The sequence below is a fragment of the Sinohyriopsis cumingii genome, chromosome 1 (assembly GCF_028554795.1).
Source record: "Sinohyriopsis cumingii isolate HCF-2022 chromosome 1, ASM2855479v2, whole genome shotgun sequence".
Taxonomy (NCBI): Eukaryota; Metazoa; Mollusca; class Bivalvia; order Unionida; family Unionidae; genus Sinohyriopsis; species Sinohyriopsis cumingii.
The window spans coordinates 148805617-148829376 of record NC_142961.1 but is presented as its reverse complement, the minus strand read 5'-3'; the positions used below and the strand labels follow the sequence as shown (position 1 = coordinate 148829376).

Here is a 23760-nt window from a genome sequence, read left to right as displayed (position 1 = left end):
AGCTCCATACAAAATCTGACGTGGCGTTCGAGACTCCTCCATACGGATGACATGACCCGTCCACCGGAGTTGGGCTGTCATGACCATCGCCTCCATACTGATTAAGCCTGCTCTATCCAGCACTTATAAGTTCGTCACTCTGTCTCGTCATCTGATGCCCATAATCCAGCACAGAGCTCTTGTGTGGAAGTTTTCACGTTACTTGATGTGCTTCTTGTATGTTGTCCAGGTCTCGCATCCATTTATATGCTTTATATACCTTTATCTTGATGGACAGTATGATATTCCTGTGAATGATTGACTGGCGCTGCTGATGCGTGCCGTTTTCTCTATGTCTAGCGATCCATCGGAAGATATGATGCTTCCAAGGTACTTGAAGTGATCGACAGCTTTCGGTTGGGTGCCTTCGATAAACACATTTGGGGGGGGGGGGCGAGCTATGGTGCTTGGGACAGGTCGGTGAAGTACCTCTGTCTTGTTCATACTGATAGTGAGTCCGAATAGTCTCGAGGCTTCCGCGAAGCGAATAACGATGATCGGGAGATCTGCTTCCATATGTGCAATAAGAACACAGTGATCCGCGAAAAGTGCTTCAAGAAATACGTTTCTTCATTGTTTTGGGTCGGGCATTCAGTCAGCGAAGGTCGAATTGAGAACCTAACTATACAGCCTGTACATTATGTACACTCCTTTCTGGAGATCACGTGTAGCATGGTTCAGGACACATGTGAAGAATTTGTTGAATAATACTAGGGCGAGAACGCAACCCTAATTCACGCCGTTAGAAACGTAGAATGGCTTGGAGACATCCCCCTTGCAGAGAACCAGTCCCGTCATGTCATCGTGGAAAAGTCGGATCATCTTAATGAACTTCCTAGGGCAATCGACTTGTGCTAAGATGACCTGTAGTGCATATATGTTGACCCTATCGACGACCTTTGTGAGGTCTATGAAGACACCATAGAAGTTCATGTCTTGTTCAATGCACTTTTCCTGTATTTGTCTCACTGTGAGACATGAGTGATATGCCTCGATAGTTGCCGCAGTCAGCTTTGTTGCCATGTTTTTTTTTATAAGGTGACAATCATTGCGTCTTTGAACTCATGTGGCATGGACTCCTCCTCCCAAATGCTGATCATGATGCTGTGCAATGCCTCAAGTACCTTAATGCAAGCTGCTTTGAAGTGTTCAACAGGAATTCAATCCGCTCCTGGTGCCCTGCAAGATTTGGTCATTTTGATGGCTCGCTCAACTTCTTCCGTGGTTGTGGCCAATTACAGGTCCAAGATATTTAGCTTCAGAACAATTGCGTCTAACGCTGCAGAGTCTACGGTTGATGGCATGTTCAGTAGGTTGGAGAAGTGTTCCTTCCACCTTTCGGTAATACTGTATACAACAGGGATATATGCATTGTTGAGGGAGGACTAGTAGCATGTAATCAGAGTATCGTAATTCTTCTGCCTACTTATAGATAAACTTCTCCCTGCAGACACATTCATAAAACACCTTCTTAAAGGGCAATATTTCTATGTCCCGTGTTTTGTAGTTGATATTATGTGCATATTTATACTTTCTTTTGTTCCCATCATTAATAAAATTCAAAGAAATAGCTCGCCTCTGGTTTATTCTATAAAATTCAAATGTCTGCTGTCGCACAAATACACAAAGGAATATGCGATTTTGCAACCCTTTGGTCTTAAACAAAGTAACAGAAAAGAGCGAAAACCAACAAGTTTTGTAAGTTTCAACAAATAATTTGTTCCTTAGAAAACAAGGTGAAAAATGCAAAACGAACTTACGGTATTGTGAATTAATCCCAAATAATCCTAGAATTTCTAGCACAAGTCCTAATGATTAAAGTTCTGAATAAACTTCAGTGGTATTCCAAAATAAATCCAACACTGGATGGCCTCTGTCGTATTTGTATGTCACTATAAATCCAAGTATATATTTTCCAAGAATGTTATTTTTGAGTACATTGTATTTCATAAAAAGAATCATTTTAATTAAATAATTTGAATAAATAAATTCCAGCTCAAACGAAAGTTTGGACACAACAATGATACAACTGATTCTGCTCAGAACTTACAGCACCAATGAATAATTTCTAAATAAACAAGAGTATATAGTTCTAAATTTTACCTCAAGCCAAAATTAGAATCAGAGTGTATGTATATATATATATATATATATATATATATATATATATATATATATATATATATATATATATATATATATATATATATATAAACTATTACCTAATGGTAAATTTCAGTGTGGAAGGTTCCAAATGGTTACAAGATCAACTCTTAGTTATAATTAGAAGGTCTGTTACTAATATTATAATGTAAAATTTGGTAAACAACAGGTTGATCCGATATTTCATATGGAGTTTTAATGTTCTGGACTCGGATTGAGATAAACATGTTGTTTACATCCACCAAAATCGTTGGTTCAACTCAGGTAGAAAATGAACTTCATTTTAGACAAGGTCAAGTCCAAAATACAGGGGGCCCCGAGTGGCCGAGTGGTCTAAAGCGCTCACCGTTATGGATCACTGCCATCTCACCTCTGTCTGCGTAAGTTCGAGTCTCAGGCTCGGCTAACGTGGGTACGTGAGAAAGCCTGCCAGTAGCTTCTCGAGGGTCGGTGGTTCTTTCCGGGGTTTTCCAGGGTTCTTCCTCCACCAATTATACTGGCCGCCATGTATAGCCTATCTTGTGCTGAAAAATGGCGTTAAACCCTACAACAACAACAACCAAAATACAGTTATCCATAACATATAATGAATAAATAAAAACCTAACAAACAGTGCAAGTTAAATATACATTGCAGTGAAAATATCGAATGTTCCATGATTTAAAAGTCCTTATTTAAATGTTTTAGTATAGTTTAAACATCTGTGCATTGGATTTATACGTTTATTTGTGTTAAATCTATACTACTCTTATTATCGAATACAGCATTTTCTGTTGTAATCGTGTCTCCTTGAACCTTTGTACACAGTAATCTGGTTTTGCGAATATGTTTTTAAACTTGTATATAAATGTTTGTTTGACAACCGAGTTTATGCATCATTGTATTTATTTAATTTTCTTATTTATTATTCAATAACAGTTTAATTTTGAGACTCGCTTACATTTTCCCCAAGAAGCTGTCAATTAAACAGAAGATATATATATATATATATATATATATATATATATATATATATATATATATATATATATATATATATATATATATATATATATATATATATATATATATATATATATATATATATTAGTACTCGCGAGCGTTTTAAAAATTCAAAACCTCCTCTTGCAATTTATCCTGTTTTCTGATATTTTGTGGAAAACATGAAAGTTAAAGAACGTGTACATTTGGGAGTTTCATGTCAGACCATTCCCGAAACGAATATCGCAGTTTGTGTAACGAGAAATGCATGTTGATCGCGTTTCCACAGAAAGATAATATTGTTTCAGTCACATTTATTAGAAATTAATCACTGTAAATAATATTTTAGCGCCATTCAAGTTTTGCGAAATATATAAATCCGACATGTTCATAAAACACATAAAATATCTAGATTACCTTGCATCCTTGTCTCTAACCAACTATGAACAATGTAATAGACAATTAAAATTCGCAAAACTTATATGCATGCGCAAATTTTGTTGTACGCGAACTATTAATTTAGCTGTAGTAGTGTAGAAACATTTTGAAAGCGTTTTGTTTCTCTGCATTACAATCCCCAAGATACACACCCCAACACAGAGCAAAACACAATCATAACCTATTCGGTGTAAATTAAAAACGTTGTAAAGATCTGTGGGATTGATCTGTTCGTATTTCCGTCTCCTTTTGTAAATTCGCTAGATAGTAGTGATTATTTGGTTAAATATCGAATTCGTTGCTACTAAAAGAAAATAAAGAAGTCAAGTTCTTTAATTTAACAATTAGTTGGCAATGACAGAAAGAAGAGGAACGGGCATTTGTTCAAGAACAGCAAGAATAGGAGCAAGAGCAGGGGAAAAAAAGAAAACGAAAAGAAGAAGAACAGAACAGGAAACCTTCGACTTGTGAACGTCAGAAGGAAGAGAGAGAAAACGAAGCAGTGACAATTTGAAGGAGTTAGATATTACGAGAAATGTATCGTACTTCTTTAGCTCAGTCCAAGACATAAGGACCTTCACGAGCCAAGGATTCCTAGCCTTCAATCGCTGCATCCACTCTCACCGCCATTGAAATGTTAACAGCAGCATCAGCGGTTACTACCACTACCAGAAATCGCAACAGCAGAAGGAGTTGGACTTGGCTGTGGAAAGGGATAATGAGAATTAAAGCTGATGATGTAAAAGTTTTGTTCTGCTTCTTTCTTTCTTTGCCAACAATGATCCTACGCTTCTTTCTCATCCACCAATGTCAATGATGAAGAATATGGTGAAAGTAGTACTACCGTCGCAGGCGACAATTCTTACAGAGTCGGCAGAAAGTGAGCCAAAAGCAACATTGAAGTCACCCTCTTCTGGAAGAAGAATATAAGCTACATCCACATACGTAGTACTATCACTTCGAGAATACGATGGTTCCTCAACAAGCGTACCCCAACACATTTTCTTTCTTTGTTTTTTCTTCTTTTTTGTTTCAGCCATAGGCATCGTACCTCAACTGTTCCGCAATGGTAACCCGTGCGAATGCTCGTGTGACTATGTATGCCTCCGTACTATGACTGAATTTGTAACATTTTTGATTGCTTGAACTTTTCAATAAGATAAGAGTATATTGAGAGGGCAGGATGTCTACAGTGGATAAGTCTACGGGACTGCCTTGAGACGAATTTTGGGAATAATAAGCGCTATCACACGTATTATCCGATTTTGGTTAACAAATCCCCAGCAGCCCCTTTCATAAGCACATTTGCTAATTCTTTTGTATTTTATGTATGCGTTGGTGTACGTTTTTTTTTATGTTTTGCTTATGTCTCTATCTTTCCCCAAGTAAAGCTAAAATTTAAAACCCCTTTACCCCTAGTCTCTCATGTGTGATATTATGTATGAGAGGGTATAGTGGTATGCCTCTAAACACTTCCTACCCTTGAGTGTTAGTATAGTGTGTTGCTTTTATGTAAGTATAGAGTGATCAAAAAGTGTTCGCTAGATTGTGTGTGTGTGTGTGTGTGTGTGTGTGTGTGAGTGTGTGTGGTTGAGTTGTAATCATATAGGGGTTGCTGGATAGTACGGGTATGTGTTGGGTAGTAGATAACATTGCTATTGTCATATGTTTCCAGACTGCGTCATTTGATCCTAACTTTCTAGGACATTACCGGGAAAAGAAAAAGTCTATGTTAAATTCCCGTTAATCCTCCACACTGTCTCATCCTCTGTTAATTCCCGCTTATCTTCATACGGTCTCTCCATGTAAACATATTGACTAATATTAATTCCCGTACGTCTCCAGATACCCTCATACTCGTGATATTGAAGTTGGGAAATAGTTTACACAAGATTGCGTCTTTACAAATGAAATGGTCCACTAAGTTATTTAAGACAAAGAATTAATTTCAGGCCAACTTGATGATATTATTTATTTATTTGTTGTTGTTGTTGTTGTTTTTATTATTATTATTATTATTTTTATTATTATTTAAAATATGTTATAAAGCGCAGATTCCAAATAAATGTCAACCGAAATAGTCCGCACATGTACAGTGCATACTGCACTGTTGGATCATGAACATATTTTAGTAATAGTCTTTATCCAGACAACTGGGCAGACTCAGCTCCGTCTACGAGAACGAGATATATGAATCTATTTTGGTAACCATAATGAAGGGGAAAAATATAACAATAAATTATCGCGCTGCATTTAATGTGTAACAAATGCACGGCTTGCCGATATGTATTACCCTGAAAAGGAAAGAAGAAAACACTATGAGAGATAGCTGTACAAAACAAACTCTCTCAAGCCATTGATAAGATCAGTGTTGATTTTCAGATTAAATTGAAACAATGAAATCGCTCGCACTACCATAAAGGCAGTTGGAGGTCACCAGAGGTCAATCTCGTAAAGTCTCGTCAGGTCACCACATGACGAGAAGTGGAAGAAGAACACAACTAAACTATCAACTAAAACCAAGGAATAGCCGAGAAATACAACAATATCGCCTTTATTATTGTATATTTCATTCTTTAAGCACGTGAGAGTTAATGAAAGATTGTTTTAAAATCTCACTGCACGTTACAAGGGATTCTAACAGATGTAGTGGAACGTGAGCGACCGGTGGAATGGTTTCTACGGATTCGTCAAACATGCCAAGATAGCCATGTTCTGAAGCTTGCAAGCATCAAAGAATTTGTAGAATAGTGTCAGAGGGCTGATTTGGTCCATACATTATAATCATGACGTCAAAAGCGGTTGTGGACAGGATAGACCCATTTGTTAGCAAGGCTTCTATTAAGTCGAAAAAGCAAAAACGATCTCAGGGTTCCTCGCATTACAGGGCTAAAAATGCCCCGGAACTTCAAGCCTTACCTCATTTAAAAGGTGAGATCGGAAGGTGATCGTTCAGAGCTGTAATTTTTGTATATATACGTTTTCCTTCATCGTAGAAATTGTTTTATAGATCAGAGTGGAAACGGTGTTGTGTAGATGATCCTTTAAATTTGTAACCCTATGTTGTTTTTTTTTTAGTTTCCTAACACTTTTTCCCACACCCTTTGAGGTTTTTGGACAGTTATGTTTGGTTGTGAGGTCAAAGTGTGGTATGATTAGAAAACATGGAAATTTGCACTACCATGAAGTGGTTACTATAAATGGGCTTGCAAAGTTGAGCTATATTCTATTGAACCATACCAGCACATTAAAGATGAGTAGAATATTTATCTTCTCATTCAGACTTGTTTAATTTCTTTAAAATGCAAAAAGGCCATATTTAAATCTATTATAAACTGCCATTTCTTAAATTCCTTGTCCATATGCAGAGGTTTCTGTGAGAGAGTAAAATGAGAATTTTTAATAGTAGGAGGAGGGGTAGTGGCAACACTTTTGGGGGAGATGAGGAGGAGGGGGCTAAGCCCCAGGAGCAGAAAGGGTGTGGTGGTGTCAACTTGAGTTACCTGTATGATCATTTCATTTTTACAAAATTATTGATTATTCATTGAGTTTTATTCTTCGTGATGTTTTGGGTTACATCCAATTAATAATGAAAAGGTGTATCATGCTGAATCATCTGGTTTAAGAATATTGATATTAACCATTCCATATTTGTTTGAATGAAGTGAATATTTATTATCTGATACAGATATTGAAAAAAATAATGTAAAATAATAATCAGAAAAAGAAAGTTGCAAGGTATTAGAGTAATAACCCAAAAATGAGGCTTTATAATAATATATAAACTAACATCAGTAATACATATAATTGACTTAAGATGGGGAGAACAGGATGGTTTATGTACATTGTGGATTTCGGAAACTCAACATTTTTATGGTTGCAATTGAATATGTTCATATTTTGTCCATCATGGATCATGTATAATTCTTGTAGACATCCACACTACTTGTAGTGGATGTATCAAGTTTTATTGCCCTATTTTTGGAAAATTGCTGCAATATAATTATGTAATAACGAATGTCCATTATAGTGCATGGAACTCGTGTGTTGGCTGAGCTACATTAGACAGCATAGAGTATCCTTTTTAAGTTATAGATGGAGCCATTTAATATTCAAAGACTCCTCACACAAGCACATCAACATACATATATTGCAAGGGAAGAAAGAGAAATTTCTGAGCAGAAAATCCCATCAGTATAATTGGGTGCTTCACAAAATATAAAAGGTAAAACAGTATAGCAATTTTGATAACCAGAACTGACAGAAATACTATTTTTCAGCAAACAGAAAGAATAAAATATCACTTGCAATTATTAGTTGGTTCATACTAGAAAAAAGTGAACTTCTGTACCAAATATACGTGTATAAGGAAAACATTTTTCTCAAGAACTGCAGAGAGAGATATGTATTTACTTTTACTATCCACGTATTGTTTTTATACAGACTTTAGCACAAGCTGATGTATTATTTTTTCAACAGCTCAGACAAATGTAGTTATGATTGCTGGTGTGGACGTCTAGCAAGTTTAATAAAACTAGATGAAAAGGGTGAAAGTGGTAGAAAGTATAATGTACTGAAAAACTGTTCCTGAATGTGAAGCAAATATTATTGTATTATCAGTTTACTTACTGTTACATATTGGCCTTATCCTCATTAAGTTGGCATCAATTTAAAAAAAACGTTTTGTCGCCAAAGAAGATGTGCAAAATATATATTTAAAGACAGCTTATCAGTGAAGACTACAGTGTGAAATTAGTTTCATAATCACCAAAATGGCATTGAATCTTTGGCACTAGAATTAAGTTTCAAGACACTTCAGCACGATGTAAAAGAATTAACAAACTGGTTAAATGTTTGAAGATATACATGTAAACAACACTGATAAAAGGGTGGGGCAATTTATTAAGTGAATAATGGGAAGAAAAGTATTTTCCATATTATAGTAGCAGTTAATTTCTCCTGGACATCCATCCTATCATTTGCCTACTATTGTCTAAACTTAGTTGAGAAATGATATCTTCAATAGATATGATGGTATTTACTCTACAATAAAGTGCCTTTAGTTTTTATGTCTGTATTTTTTAAACTTCACAAAATCTGAATATCTTCATAGGTTGTATTTTCTTGTCTGACTTGTACTGTTTTATGCAGAAGCTGTTAATCTGTGGCATTGTATTTTTAATGGCTTTAAACAGGTATTTCGGTAGAACTTTGCTATATACCTGGGGCATCCAACCTCTTTTGGCTGGGTGCTAAAACTGGATGCTTAAGGTCGCTGGCTGCATGAGCAAGAACAGTTCTCATAACTAATTATGCACAGGGCTGAGCAAATTGTTTTGTTTGACCACTAGTCCAGGACAGGTGGTTTCAGAAAATTCACTAGTCCCACCTTTCTCTTCACTAGTCCCATCTTACTTTTTGCTGGTCCCAAAGTGGTAATCACTTGTCGAGATTTGATGAGACGTATGTACGTAATCCATAGAAAGAAGAACGAAATAATATACAACATAATTATTTCTTAAAAGAATTTAATTTTTCAAAAACATTGGTTGTTATACATTTGGCTTGTTCAGGTTCATGTATATATGTTTTAGCTGATGGATTTGAAAATATGTCCATGTATATGTCTGCCACCTGAACCAGCACTAAGCCAGCAGTTGATAGCTGTGTCTGGGTTAAAGTCTTCAAGCTCTGGTCCATTTGCAGAAATGTTCATTAGCCTTTGTAAACTCTTTTGGTTTAAGGAATTCCTTAAAGAAGTCTTCTCCGAATTGCCGTTATTACCTTCCCTGTGTTTGGGGGGGATATCACCAGACAGATGTCCCCCCCCCACTTCCAAAAAAAAGAAAACGGTGCATTATATCTGTGTGTACCCCCTCAGATATGCTGTGTGTTGTTGTTTAGTTACAGAATTTTATTTCCCTTCCTTGCGGAAATAATTTAGCAAACTCATTTTATCCACAGAGTAAGTATCAGCTTGCTTGACAACTACTTCTAAAGTGATCATAACATCAATTTTCTCTTTTAAATGTGAATTGAAACAGTTCATTACTTAGCGTAATTGTTTTGCTTAGACACAATATCGCACGTGGAAGTTAATCATATGTATAATCAATTATAAGCTAAAGAATCATTACTGTCATTTAATCATTTCATAAAGGAAACCAACATTGATGTCGGTAAAGTACCTCTCATTAATTTAATTACACTGACTCGCTGGATTAAAATCATAGTGAGCCGCTCGTTATGATCTAGATTGAGTAAACTCATTGCAACAAAACTGCTTACAACACTGCTAATTGATCACACTGGCTTTATTTTGTTTGACGTGTTTTGATTTGCCGATAATTTGGTCGCTTAACCCAATATGCAGTCAAGCAGTAACAGGATGTAAATATATACACGAAGAGGGGTAGAATCAAGTATTCAGTATGCCCAGAGGGCATGATTGGCCATATAAAGGTAGATCTAGTGATTAAAGCACTAAAATAAGGACTAGCCCAATTTTTGTGAAAAGCACTTGACCTGGACTAGCGACCTGGAAAATTTTACTTGTCTGACTTCAAAAATGACTAGTCCGGGACGTTGGGCTATGGGATTTGCTCAGTCCTGATGCATATTAATTAAAATGAATATTTTAAAAATTGACTGCCTACATGGCAGTGGGCCACACTGTGAAGGGCTGTGCCACATGCGGCCAGGAGGCCATGAGTTGACATGGCAGCTATGTACTGTGAAATGGAAGTTGAAAAGATTTTGGTTTCAGAATTTGTAAATCCCAATTATTTCCTGTTTGTTGTGAACCTTTCATACTATTTTTAGGGTCATGACAAATATTGTCTCTGTTCATTTTGATTATTGCAACAATGCTGGCTTATTTGACTCGCAGTCCATTGAATATATAATAACTGTCGGAATATCTAAAATGGGTTCGGAAGGCTTGGAGGAAAATTAGACTATATATCACAAGCACCTTGCCGTCTCTGTCATATTTACAAGGATGGCTTTTGTTTTATTTGAAAACTTTTAGAGATTTTTTATACTTTCTTATGGTTAGATCATAGCAGTCCCAATATCATGAGGTCAGATTTTGTGAAAAAAATAGACTGAACTCAGATAGAGGGTATTATCTCCCATTGCCCACAGTATTGGATGCAATATGAAATGCTTTCACTTAAATTCATTGAGAGTTACAGATTCTGAATACACACAGCTTTGATTTATTAGTAGATTTAATCATAATGTTTTCAGGCACTGAAATCTCTTTTATTGGTGAAGAAACTAATAAATTTCATTTAAGACCTGAACTTGGCCTGGAAATACAGTGTTGAAGAGAAGTAACGCCATTCAGACTTAAACTTTGTGAAAAGGGACCATAGGTATCCTAGTTAAGTGCAATGGCTGCTGATGAGGGTGACAATAAGAATGTCCTAGATTGGTGTGCGATGGGATGGCCTTTCTTGGGAGAAGCCTCTGAAAAAGTGAACACATGATTTACATTTTTTTTGATGGGATGATACACATTTGGTTATTTTTGGTGAATGGGAGAATACTTTTGTTTCCCGATACATGTACATTGGGATTTAAGCCTAGAGCCTCATGCAGTGAGTATCCTGAATTTTACAGTTCTTGGTTTTAAAATTTGTTTCCAGAACTGTTTTGCATTCTTTGCACAAGACTCATCTTTTTTTAATTTTGTTATTTTATAATTGTACGTCAGACTGGAATGTCAGTTTTAAAGATCTCCACAGTTCAGGATGTGAGACTTGGTGATTAGTCTGCATGGCATGGATAGATCTATTTGCAGCCAAGAGTGTAAGGAATGGTTTTTCTAGGACACGATCGTGGGAGTCATGCTATTTTTTTATAAATCGTGCTGAAAGATAAACAGAATATCATTCATTATGCTTTCATACCCTAGCTTTATTTATTTTTTCATTAAATATTGCCAATATTTAGAAACCAATCCTTTCACACATGGGGAAGGGAGTTTCACCACAGAATTCGAAAGGAACACTACTTGTGACAAACTAGCATTATTAAATGTAAAATGCATTGAAAATGATATCTTTACTAAGTTTTCTTGCTACCACCCTTGTAAGGAATAATTTCTCACTTTCTGTTCCGTAATAGATTATTTATCCTGTTTAAAGGATTCTGCAGTATTTATAGTTCTTAAAATTAGATAGCAGTAAATTCCCTACCTTGACATTGTGAAGTCCATTTGACTATTTTACAATTTGTCGTTCAGTTTAAAATGACTCTTTGAAAGATTTGGTTGACTTGAGAAAGTTTGGACATAATTGTATAGTTATTTTATTAATAGTATCTCAGAGTACATACATCTTGATAACATTTTGAGTTCACATAATGAATCAGTAACAGTTATCTTGCCATAGTGAAAAGTGGTAGGTTCCAGGAAAAGGTTGCACAGATTTGACAGCTTTGTAAAACTGTTTCCCTAAAGTTAAAGACACATCTCAGAAACTGAATCCTGTTTTACCAAGAGTGAAAAGAGTTATAGCGAATGAAACATTGGCAAATTGTGCATTGTCATGCAAACATGTTATCAGTGGTTTACATATAAATGGGTTTTCTATGATCTACAGTTACCAAGCTATGTGGATGTCTTGCACATGGTGCAAGGAAGAACCTTATTGATTTTGCAGTCAGAAAGGTCAAAGGTCAAGGCCATAGTGACTAAAATAATTTAAAAAAGGTTTAGGTCAGTAATATTAGTTCTACTTGACACACCTCAACCAAACTTTGTGGAGGCTTGCACTTCGGGTAAGTAAGAAGGTTTTTTTTATTACAGGGTCAAATGGACAATATTCAAGGTCATTAACTGATAGAAGAAAAACAGTTTGCACACAGTAACATTAGTTCTACATCACATTCATGGCACACACTTTGTGGATGGCTTGCACTTAGGGTACTGAAGAAGAATATTGATATCAGGGCCAGAAGGACAAAGGTCAGGGGTGGCTCTAGTTGAGAAAAGCAAAATGATTTTGACACAGAATTTTAGTGATCAGCATAGAGGACTAATAAACATGGGGCATATGTATAATGTATGTCATTCATACTGCTGTTATTTTTACATTTGTATAACTTTGCTTTGAATTCACAAAATAGTCATCAATGTGCTGTGCGCTGTTAAATGCTAATACAGACGTACATATGACAATTTAATGGCTTTGGTTAAATTTGTGCATTTAGCTCTTGACCATGAATTTTTTGCATTCTATGTACTTCCTCAAAAATCTAGAATTGTGAAACTTTCTGTGGAGAGACATCTTAATTAGCACTACTCACTCATTTAAGACGTAGGTGATGCCTAAAAAATAATATAAATTTTTTCAGTTTTTATGCTGAACAGAATTGGGTTGGTAGGTTGAAGACGATTTTTTGATTCATTTTTCCCAACTCTCATTACCATCAAAAGCCCATAGTTGCATGACCTGTTATTATTCCTTTGAGAAGAGAACTTGTAAGTATTAATCAATAGCAAAACAGTTTTTTTTTTTTATATATGACAGTTAGGTATGCATTGTCTGTATAATTACTTACATAATTTACCAGAGTCAGCAATAACTTGCTATGAATTCAAAGCTCACCAGTTAGCGAATAGCATGCAGATTGTAATCATCATAGAATTATGCCTTCTAGTCACTTGTCCAGTAGGCACTTAGAATTATATGGAGAAATAGTAAACATCTTAATGAGCTTGATGTCATATACTGTTAGTTACAAATGAAATAACATTTGGGCTGGTCATAACATTGAAAAATCTGGAATTCTGTTTGTTTCAGTTGTTGTTTTATGGTCTGAAATTTTATCGGCATCAAAAAAAGGGATTTTTGGAGGCTTATTTCAACTCTACTGGTCATAGACCAGAAGACCTTATGGGGTGGCCTATTATCTGTTAACCATTTCTCTGTATGCAAATTTGTTATTGTTACTTCTAAGCTACTTGAAAAATTGCCGTGAAACTTCATGCACACATTCTAGTTAAAACATTGGCAACCTTTTAGAACTACTGTGCCAGGTCCATAGAATTATAGAGTGGTGCATGCCAAGTCATATTCATGTCTTTAATTTAATTCTCATTCATATAACAGTCTCGTACCCTTTGATTTTTGAAAGGATTTTGCACGCCATTTTAGCACTCGTGATACAGGTTGCCAACACCTGGTTGGTCTTATTTAAAAGGGTGCTGCTTGGACATCCAGTATGCCTGGCACAACAGCCACCATGAAAATCTTGTTGTTACTCCTTAAAAACAGGTGGTTGTATCAGCATAGAATTGACACTGAATGACTTCTTGGTCCTAAATGAAACTGGTGCTGATCTGATATCCAGTATGATCATTATGGCAGTTGTCTTGAAAATATTGTTATTACAAATTCTCCTGAACAGAAAGTCATATCAGCATGTTTTCAGCACCGACTTCTTATAATGCCTAGTTTGTCCTCAGTGAAAATTGTACTAATCTTTCCTCCAACGTGACTGTATTGAAAATCTTGATATTACTACTCATGGATGGATGGTCATATTAATATCGTTTTTTTTGCTGAAAATTTCTTTATACGTCTACAGTATATCCCCTAGGTGTGCAAGACTGAGAGTCCAGAATCTCCTTGGTGTCAAAACTGTTAGTCATATTAAAATGTTTGGGATCGTTGAAGCACAGATGAGGGTAAAAGGAAATGCTGCATCTAGTAGGTCACAAATGAAAATGGCACCAAACTGACATTCAGTATGGCCACCTTGACAGCTGTCTTCAAAATCATGTGACTGCTACTCCTAAATAGAAAATCATATCAACATGATGTTTTCACCAAAATATTTATTATCAAGTCTGTTTGGTCTTGTATGAAAATAATGCTTATGTGACTTCTATTATGGTTACTACAGTGGCCAGCTTGAAATCTTACTGCAACACCTCCAGAATTGATGCCCATATCAACATGGGGTTTTGACAAAAAGACATCATAAGATGTCTGCTTGGTTCAGAATGAAAACTGTGTCGATCTTCCAGTATCTTGTTTTGGCTCTAGAATATTAAAGACTGTTTCAACACTGAGCAGCTAAAAAGAAGAAACTGTTTTCTTGGATTCTTAAAAATTCTTTTCAACTAGTAGAGTGCCAATTCCTTCAGGGGAATCTTGTTTTTTTTAGGCCTCATTATGGTCTGTTATTTTAAACTTCATTGATTTTGGTTTAATTTTGTATTTGATGCTCATTTCTTGTGCACTCTAAATTACTTGAATGATACCTAAAAGGTCACTAAGACACATTTCTACTGTTACTGGCTTTGGTTGCATTTAGGTCATTTTAGAATGTTATCTGCATACAATCCAGTTTAAAATCATCAAGCTTTTGAGTGAACTCTTGTTGGTCCCTGCCCTTTCTTTAATTATTTATAATCAAATTGCTTGTTTAATACATCAACACATCTGTCAACATTTACATTAAGTTCCATTGAATTACTGCTATAGTTTAATGCTAGTATTTCTCATTGTTACTAAGTTTTTGTTCAGTTATTTTCATATGTTCATTTTCAGTTAAACAAATATTGAGTATACATAACTCTATTATGTGCATTTAAATTTTTTTTAATTGTCAGCACAGTTGTTAAAACAACGATATGTATGCTCTTCAATATAAAGTCCTTCTGTATAAGGCCCCCCCCCCATGTTTCTGGTTGGCTGTCCGTCAGTTTTTGTTGCTGACCCTATTATATTTTCCACTTGTGTTATATATAAAAAATTGTATAAAAAAATTCCCAAAATCGATTACGTTCAGCCCAGTACTTGTAGTACTTAGGAAAGCGATGACGAATTTACCCTTAGTTGTTTGAATGTGAAGGATATCCAAATCAAAATATATTGACAAAACCCTGCCATTTTATCGTTGAAAAAGGTGTTTCGTGTTTGGAAATTGTAATCAATGCTGTGAAGTTCTTAACTTGTACTCTTTTAAGAAGTCCTTTATTTTGTAATATTTTCTTTTCCAAAAAATTTCAGTACACGGTAAATAACAATCTTTGATTAAATTGTAATCAGTGAAAATGTCACTAATACCTTCCAGTGGCAACACTTTAAGTAATAAATAGCAACAAAATGATTTTTGCCAAGTCAAATTTTCATTTAGTTATATTTTTTAATTTGGTTTCAGTGTAATCATAAATATGATTGCTCTTATGTATTGAAATGTATAAAATGTCAATTTACCATCACAGCTATGTCTGTGTGGCGTTTCTTTGAGAACCCATTTAACTGCAAACTCTGTTTTGATGTGCAGATATATTTGTTGTATTGTCAATTAAAAGCATACCTACATTGGATTACCACATTATATTGTCATTGATATCAAATAGAGTGGATGGAATTTTTGAAAAAGTTGCCATGCAAATCCTGCCTTTGTAAGAGCTAGTGGTCATGGTTGTGTCAGGTCAGCTCATTTCACTGGACCATTTGATAACTTATAAATATTTTAACTAACAATTAAACTTGCTAGTACTATACTAGTAATTTACGGATGTGATCAAAGATAGCAAGGCAATCAAGTGAAAGGAGTACCTGGTGAATTGAAAGTTTTGTTTGAAAGATACAGTTCATTATGGAGAAGCAAGTTCCAAAGTTTTTGGTGCCCTTCATGGCAGAAAGGATGAGTATTGAACTGTTTTGTTAAAATTTGCAGATATATCAGTCTGAAGGTTCAGATACAGTTGAAAATCAATCTCATTGAAGTGTACTCATTTGGCTTCATTTTCAAAATCATTTTGGGGGCCCCGAGTGGTCTAAAGCGCTCTCCGTTACGGATCACTGCCATCTCACCTCTGTCTGCGTGGGTTCGAGTCCAGGATTCGGGCAATGTGGGTATGTGAGAAAGCTTGCCAGTAGCTTCTTGTGGGTCGGTGGTTCTTCTCGGGGGTTTTCCCGGGTTCTTCCTCCACCATTAATACTGGCCGCCATGCATAGCCAATCGTGTGTTGAAAAATGGCGTTAAACCCCACAACACAACACAACTCAAAATCATTTTGTAAATATTATCCACAAGTCTTCACTGAAAGACAATGTTGTATAGTTAGTCTTATGTGAAAAAGTCATATTTACATGGGATTTCAACAGAAGACGTATAATTGTGCCTAGTTGGTTCTGAATGAAAATGTGGCTGATCTCCTGTCTAATATGGCCACCACAGTGGTCATTTTGAAAATTTTGTTAAGGCTACTTTTTCTAAAACCTAAAACCTGGATGATATTCATCTTTTTCAGAGGTGGGGGGATGTCTCTCTATCAGTTCATGTGGAATGATTTAACTAGAGCAAGCGATCATATGTATACCTAACACTATATGTTGGCTAAAATATTGATATATGTCACATGTATCTAGTTCTTTGGGGGAGTGGGTTGGGTTCTGGGTTCTTTTTCCACTAGATAAACTGTCCAACCCCAACAGCATTTTGTATCTGAAAGTATAGTGGACAGAGTGTGTGTTACCACTGCCCTATAATAGAAGTCATAAAAGATAATGGAAAGCATTGTAGAAATCCACATTAAATAACTTGCAAAATATCTTCAGCTGGTATTGACTCTGAGAACTTTAAGTTGTATATGAAGAAAAAGAAGTTGAATACTCCAATGGATGTACAAGATACCTGTGTTTCTTTGTTCATTGACAGTGACCAATGCATAATTGTAGAATCAGGATGTACTGTACTCAGCTGAAATGGCCACGAATGTGTCTTTTGTTGTAAATGAATTGTCTCTAGTTCCAGGTGTAATATCTACAGAGGAATCAGAAGGTCTTTAAAATTATTGACATTTACTTGCTATTTCTCGGTCTGCTAGGTTTTACAGGGAAACTTCACAGATGTGATGCACTAAAAAAATTTTTTAAAAATTGGCAGATAGAGATGTTACGCCCAATGATCATAGTTGAAGTAGGGTGAAATCATTCATGCATTATATTATCAACATGTTCTGTACTTGATGGATGCAGCATCTGTTATAGACTTGTGAAGTGGAATCTTTTTGATATACATGTACAACGGTAATTTTGGCTATATTAATCTTTCATCAGTGAACCAGATCGGGACATTTTGGCATGGGTTCAGTTTTTACATTTTGTTGAACGTAATTTGCACGATCTATCTAAACATAAATTAGAAAACAGTAATAGTAAGCACATAAATGCATTTTAAATTTACTTGGCACTACCAGACAGGAATCTGTACTTGATGAAATCGGTCTAAATGAAAGTTGTTTTAACACACATAAGCTATTAGAAGAACTGAATTATAGGAGTAATTAAAATATAAAAAATAATAGTAGATACATAGGTATTAATGTGGAGTACTGTACTCATGCTTAAGGCATCTTTGTGCTTGTGGAAAATCAGTCAAACAAGGCCTTAAAAGGCATATGGTTTAAGCAGTTGCCTGTCTTAAACACAGTTTTTCAGAGTATCTTAAAAGTCATTTGATTTAAGCAGTAGCTTGTTTAAATGGGCAGTTTTTCAGAGTACCATAAATCAAAACATTTAAAATATGAACCTCTTTTAACATTAACCCCTGGAGCTTTTTGTCATTTTCGCTTGAAAATTGAGTAGGAAACACATTTTGAAAGCTATTTCTGAATAGACTCGAAAACACCAAATCCCTGGTCATCTTTCAATAACATACTGCCTAGTTGTCTTAGAAACATCATTTTTCATTGGCTATTTGACTTGTGCATGAGCAGAAGGGTAAAAGTTGGATTTTTTTATTTTTTATTGTTTTTGCTAAATGTAGCCATTATTTTTGTATGGAGACCACTCTTTATTCCAAATGCCCATCTTATCCTACTTTTTGCAAAGGCTCATCTGTCTTTTTGCAGTTTATACCAGTTTGCCTTAGATCTGAGACCAAAAAGTCTAAATTCCAGACAAAACACAAAATCGGATTCCGATGAGCAAGTTTTCTGTAGAAAAAAGTCGGGTCCAAAAAATGAGTTTTTTTTATCTGTATTTTGTAGTGCAACTAGATATTCCAGATTATTTGGTATCATTGTAGAGCTTCATCTGTTTACCTTTCTATAATACCATCCACTTTAGTGTATCATGCATGACCATGATGCTACAGAGCTCGGCAGTAGGCTACTACCTCCTGCCCCATAAAGTTGTTGCTAGGGATTAATGTGTTAAGCAACCACCTCTCTTCATAGATTACTTTTCTTACTTTCCAGGAATGGTCGTTAAAGATGGATTTGACCTCAACTTAATTTTGTAATATACACTTGTGAATTTTGTGGTCTTTATGCTGCAGGTTCTTTGATTTGTGACTACGATGTTAAAATAATTTTGTTTTGCTCTTGAGTTTTGGCTCAACTGCTCAATGGTCATAGACTAGAAGAACTTTTGGTCTGGTGTGTTATCTGTCTGTCTCCCTGTTAGCACAAGTTTGTCATGGCTACTCCTCAACTACTCAGAGGATTGTCTTCAAACCTTGCACACATTCATCACATGGCCTAGATGGTTCTAAGTGTAAATGGTGCTGCTTGGATATCCAATATGGCCATCTTGAAATTCTTGTTATTGCTACTGCATCTGATTGGAGGAATATATGAAGATAGGGTTTACAGTAAAAGATTTATTATGACTAGTTGGTCCAGAATGTTATTGCAAGAACTGCTGTATCAGCATGGGGTTTTCACTAAAAGACTTTTTATAATGTGTAGTTGGTCCTAAATGCAAGCCATCTTAAAAATCTTGTTGTCCTAACTCTACTTAACAGAAAAGTCATATTAATGTGGGATTTTCACCAGAAGATTTTTGATAATATCCAGTTGGTCTTAAATGAATAAGGTACTGCTCTAATGTCCAGTATGTCCTGAAAATCTCAATATTTGCAACTCCTCCTAAATGGAAAAGTCATATCTTGAAAATAATTTTATCTCTGTTCCTCTACAAATGGATGACTGTAGCAACTTGGGGTTTTCACCAGTATACTTATTATGATGATTAGTTGGAACTAAATGAAAATAGTGCCAATTGTACATCCAATATGCTTACCACAAAAACTGTCTTAAAAATCTTCTTGTCACTACTCCCCATGATTGGAAAATCATTATAACAAATTTTTCTCTCACCAAATCCTAAAGGAAAATTGTGCTTGTAGTACATCCGGGACATGTTCACTATCCAAGGTTTCGTTAACCCTACGTACATCTTGGCATATTGAGCATATATTTCTATGCTTCGGGTCAAATTTGAACACTCTTCCTACATTTTCTAGACAAAGGGAGCACACAACTTGATTGGACTGATAAATAAGTATTTTTCCAGTGCGGGTCTGTGTTTGCACAAATACCTTTCACTCATACACCTGTAATTGCTTCCCTCAGGTACATAGTCAAACTTTCGATGTTAAACTTACAAAGTATTTTGATGTTAAACTTACAAAGTATTCTTTTTTGGTCAATTGCCACCACCGTTTTTGGCAGATGTACAATGCCTCATGCTATTGGTTACTTTGCATTACATACTAAGGGAGGCAACTACAAAATCCAATAGATGTTGCTTGGACAAAGCACCAGTATATCTGTTTGAGGCGCCAAGGTGTAGATAGGGGTATCAGAACCTTGGCTAGCAAAGATGGCTGTCATGTGATGACTGTCTTAAAGATCTTGTGTCACTCCTCATAATTGATGATCATTATGACATGGGGCTTGCAACAGGAGACTAATAATAATGTCTGCTTAGACCTAATTAAAAATGGCTGACATCCAGTATGTGTACCACAGATGCTAATTTGAAAACCTTGTTATGGAAGAAGAATATCAGAGATGGTTTCAACACTCAATAGTTAAAAGGAATAAATCTTTTTACTTCTTGAATTCTGCAAATTCTGTTTGCTCAGTAGAGCACTAGTCCCTTTGAGTGTTTCTGTGGCCAGTGAGTAGGGCCCTTGTTTTGAAAACATTTTTTTTTTATCATTGTAGGTGCAAGATTTTTATTGGCGTACAGTATTACAGTATAGTTTAAAATGCATGAACTTAAGTTAGGTTTAAATTTATGAATGATAAACGTCACTATTGAACCAAAAAATGACCGTCTTCAGTGTTTGGAATGTCCTTGAAATGTTTTCTATGTGAGTTAGGACATTCCATTTTTTTTAAAAAATATGCAGAAAAGATTGCTTTTCAACAATGACTATTTTTTATGGCAAGCTGGTTGCTCTATGCCTACATCTTAAAAGATCATTCACCTGCCCTTCTCACAATCTTTATTAATTAACTCTATGTCTTTGTGCTGCTCAGTTTTCATTGTGTCTGGGTACTTGATATGGGGACAGGAGTCATAACAGTTTGGGCATGATTATGTGCTCAGATTAAAAATATTGACATTAATTTATGTTACAACCTCATTATAACAGTTTCCATGGGAACCATAGATTATGCTGCCATATTTTGAGACAGCATTATAATGAAGTTGTTATACATATGATTCTTCATAAAAGGACCTGCCTTATAGAAGGAAACATGTGCTTCCTCTTCACATCAGTTAATTCTGCAAGAAACTAATAAACTCCTGCAATGAATTTAAATGGTGGATTTTGAGCACATTTTTGATATTATGTTAAAAATGTTGCATTGATAAATCATATCTATTAGCTGACAGTATATAATCACATACTCACATACAAGTCTAGTACAAATGCAAACAACATAGACCCTGAACTGACATTGCGGAATGTACCAGAAGGTCAGGTCTGGTCTGGTTAGTGCCATTTTTCAGGACATGATACACGGCAGCCAGTATATTACGGTGAAGGAAGACCATGGAAAGAACCTCCAATCTTTGGGAAGCTACTGGCAGGCATTCTATGATACTAATATTGGTCAAGTCAAGACTCAAACTCGTGTGGACAGAATTGATCTCTGTAAGTGATTTGTACAAGGTGAATACCTTGGACCCCTCAAGCATGTGAGGACCATACCAGCAGATTATGGTTTATGTTTGTTTGTTCTACTGATTACTCCTAACAAAGTGCAAGGGCCCAGATCAACTTGTAGCAGTTTATATACTGTAGATAATTTAAGATTGGTCAATACCAACAAGTTTTTCTTCTGTATGTTTAACAAAAAATATTACCGTAGGTTTTATATTACACTTTGCACTCATTCATTTGAGGAAATTATTGACTAGGCCTTAGATTACAACCCAAACCTATGTAAAGAATTTAGAATCTTATGACCGTAGTGATTTGATGATCACCAGATAGGCCTAATGGGGATTTTAATGAATAAATTTTATATGACTGGTCCAAATGGGCAAATAATTTGTACAAAAAGCCATAATGGATGATTTAAATATTTATATTTTGCGCTGTAACTGACATGTATATTATTTTGGGAGGCCTTGAGCATGTTAGGTGATTCAGAGACTTCCTCAGCTGTGAAATCTCCCCCCCCCCCCAATCTAAATCCAATTCATGTATTATATACATGTATGAGAGGTATATTTTGAAAACAGTTAATACTTAAAATGTTCAGATATAATTCATGGTTCATAAAACCTTGAAAAATCCTTGAATTTATTTGTTTTCTTGAAGACTATCTAATTTAAACAGGTATATTTTTTTCTTGAAAAGTCTTTAAATTTGTATATATAAAAAATTAGAACTTGATTGGGAGAATAGGAAATGTTAAAACTGACTAAAATATATATCTCTCTGTAATTTAAAAGAAAGTATTAACTATGTACTTTTGAAAGTAATAAAATTATTGGTTAAAATTGAGTGGATCAAATGATACCTGACATGGCTAGTTATAGCAAAGCATGCTAATCGTTTGTTTTTCATCTGCATTTCTACCATTTTATCTTGCGATAAGGTGGCACATGGAGAAAATTTAATTTCATTAAGAAGAAATACACATTAAAACTTTTGCATGCCCTTGATATCTCCTTTAACAAATTGGTTGTTGTACACATACATGTGTACACTTTTTTTTTCAGCCACAAGGATTATGGTTCAGGGAGGCTGGGATTGAAAGCATTAAAAATATATTTTAGGACAGGGCAAGCTGTTTTGCTGCAGAGTTTGAAAAGTTTATTTTTTTGTATTGTCCTTTCTGAGCTTTCATGTATATTAAATTGAATTATTCAGTTAGGTAACTGGAATGTAGTCATGCATCATGATTTAGGCAAGTTAATTAAAGCTCATTTTATTACCCTTGGGAACTTTGATTGTTGATGTTAGCAATATGAAATTACATCCAAATCCTTCGTAGAAAATCAGCAGTTATTTAATTAACAATTGTCTCTCCATATGTTTTACAATTTTCCATAGAACTGCATGTACATTGAAATTGTGAAGACTCAAAACCATTAGATACTTGTATAGTTTCTGTTTGGAGGTTCTCTATTTCCACCAAAGAATTGAGATTTGACATGTGTTCTCTCACATATATGCTGTTTTCCTTTTTAAACTTCATGTATTTAGGCTATTTAATGATCGTGCTCTGAATAAAAAAGTTTTTAATTTACAAAGTACATTTTTTACCCAATGTACAGATTACAGTGTTCTGAGTTAAAGTTTGTTGAAATTAAGAAACAAAAAACTTTCAACCCAGAATTGTGACAGTTGAGTTTGACATTGTTGGAGGTTTACTGAGGTTTTGGTTTCCAAAGGCTTTGTCATTAAATTTAAGTCTATAATTTGTATTGGTTCATCTGTAACAGGTGTCTGTCTATTTGTTTGCAGACACAGCTCCAGCAGAACAGCAGGACCTGTTCATTAAGAAGCTGCAGCAATGCTGTGCAGTCTTTGATTTTATGGACCCTGTCTCTGACCTGAAAAGCAAAGAGGTCAAGAGAGCATGTCTGAATGAGCTAGTTGACTACATCACAGCTACAAGAGGTGTACTCTCTGAACCTGTATATTCAGAGATTGCTCGAATGGTAAGTAAAAAACCCCATAAGTATCCTTTATTCTCTTAGTTGTAAGATGCACACTGTTCAGATGATGATGATGATGATGATGATTATTATTTGCAAGTAGTAGATACTTTATTCCAGGATCAAAAATGTGTTACAAAATTGCAAACTTTGTTTTTAATGGCAATAATACATACCTGCTACTGCTGCATTG

At 35.2% G+C, this 23760-nt stretch overlaps 1 protein-coding gene across 2 annotated transcripts in view; it reads left to right on the top strand.

Annotated features, from left to right (window-relative positions):
• Positions 1–6077: 6077 nt before the first annotated feature.
• LOC149808125 (serine/threonine-protein phosphatase 2A 56 kDa regulatory subunit epsilon isoform-like) overlaps positions 6078–23760 on the top strand; it is a 112185-nt gene continuing 94502 nt past the window's right edge. The window contains exons 1-2 of one of the 2 annotated variants that reach the window (XM_089973600.1): positions 6078–6552; positions 23374–23570. In XM_089973600.1, coding sequence (XP_089829726.1) covers positions 6408–6552; positions 23374–23570 — 342 coding nt within the window. In that variant the 5' untranslated portion in view covers positions 6078–6407. The remainder of the gene's footprint in view (positions 6553–23373; positions 23571–23760) is intronic. The other variant, XM_089973593.1, reaches the window with a different exon arrangement.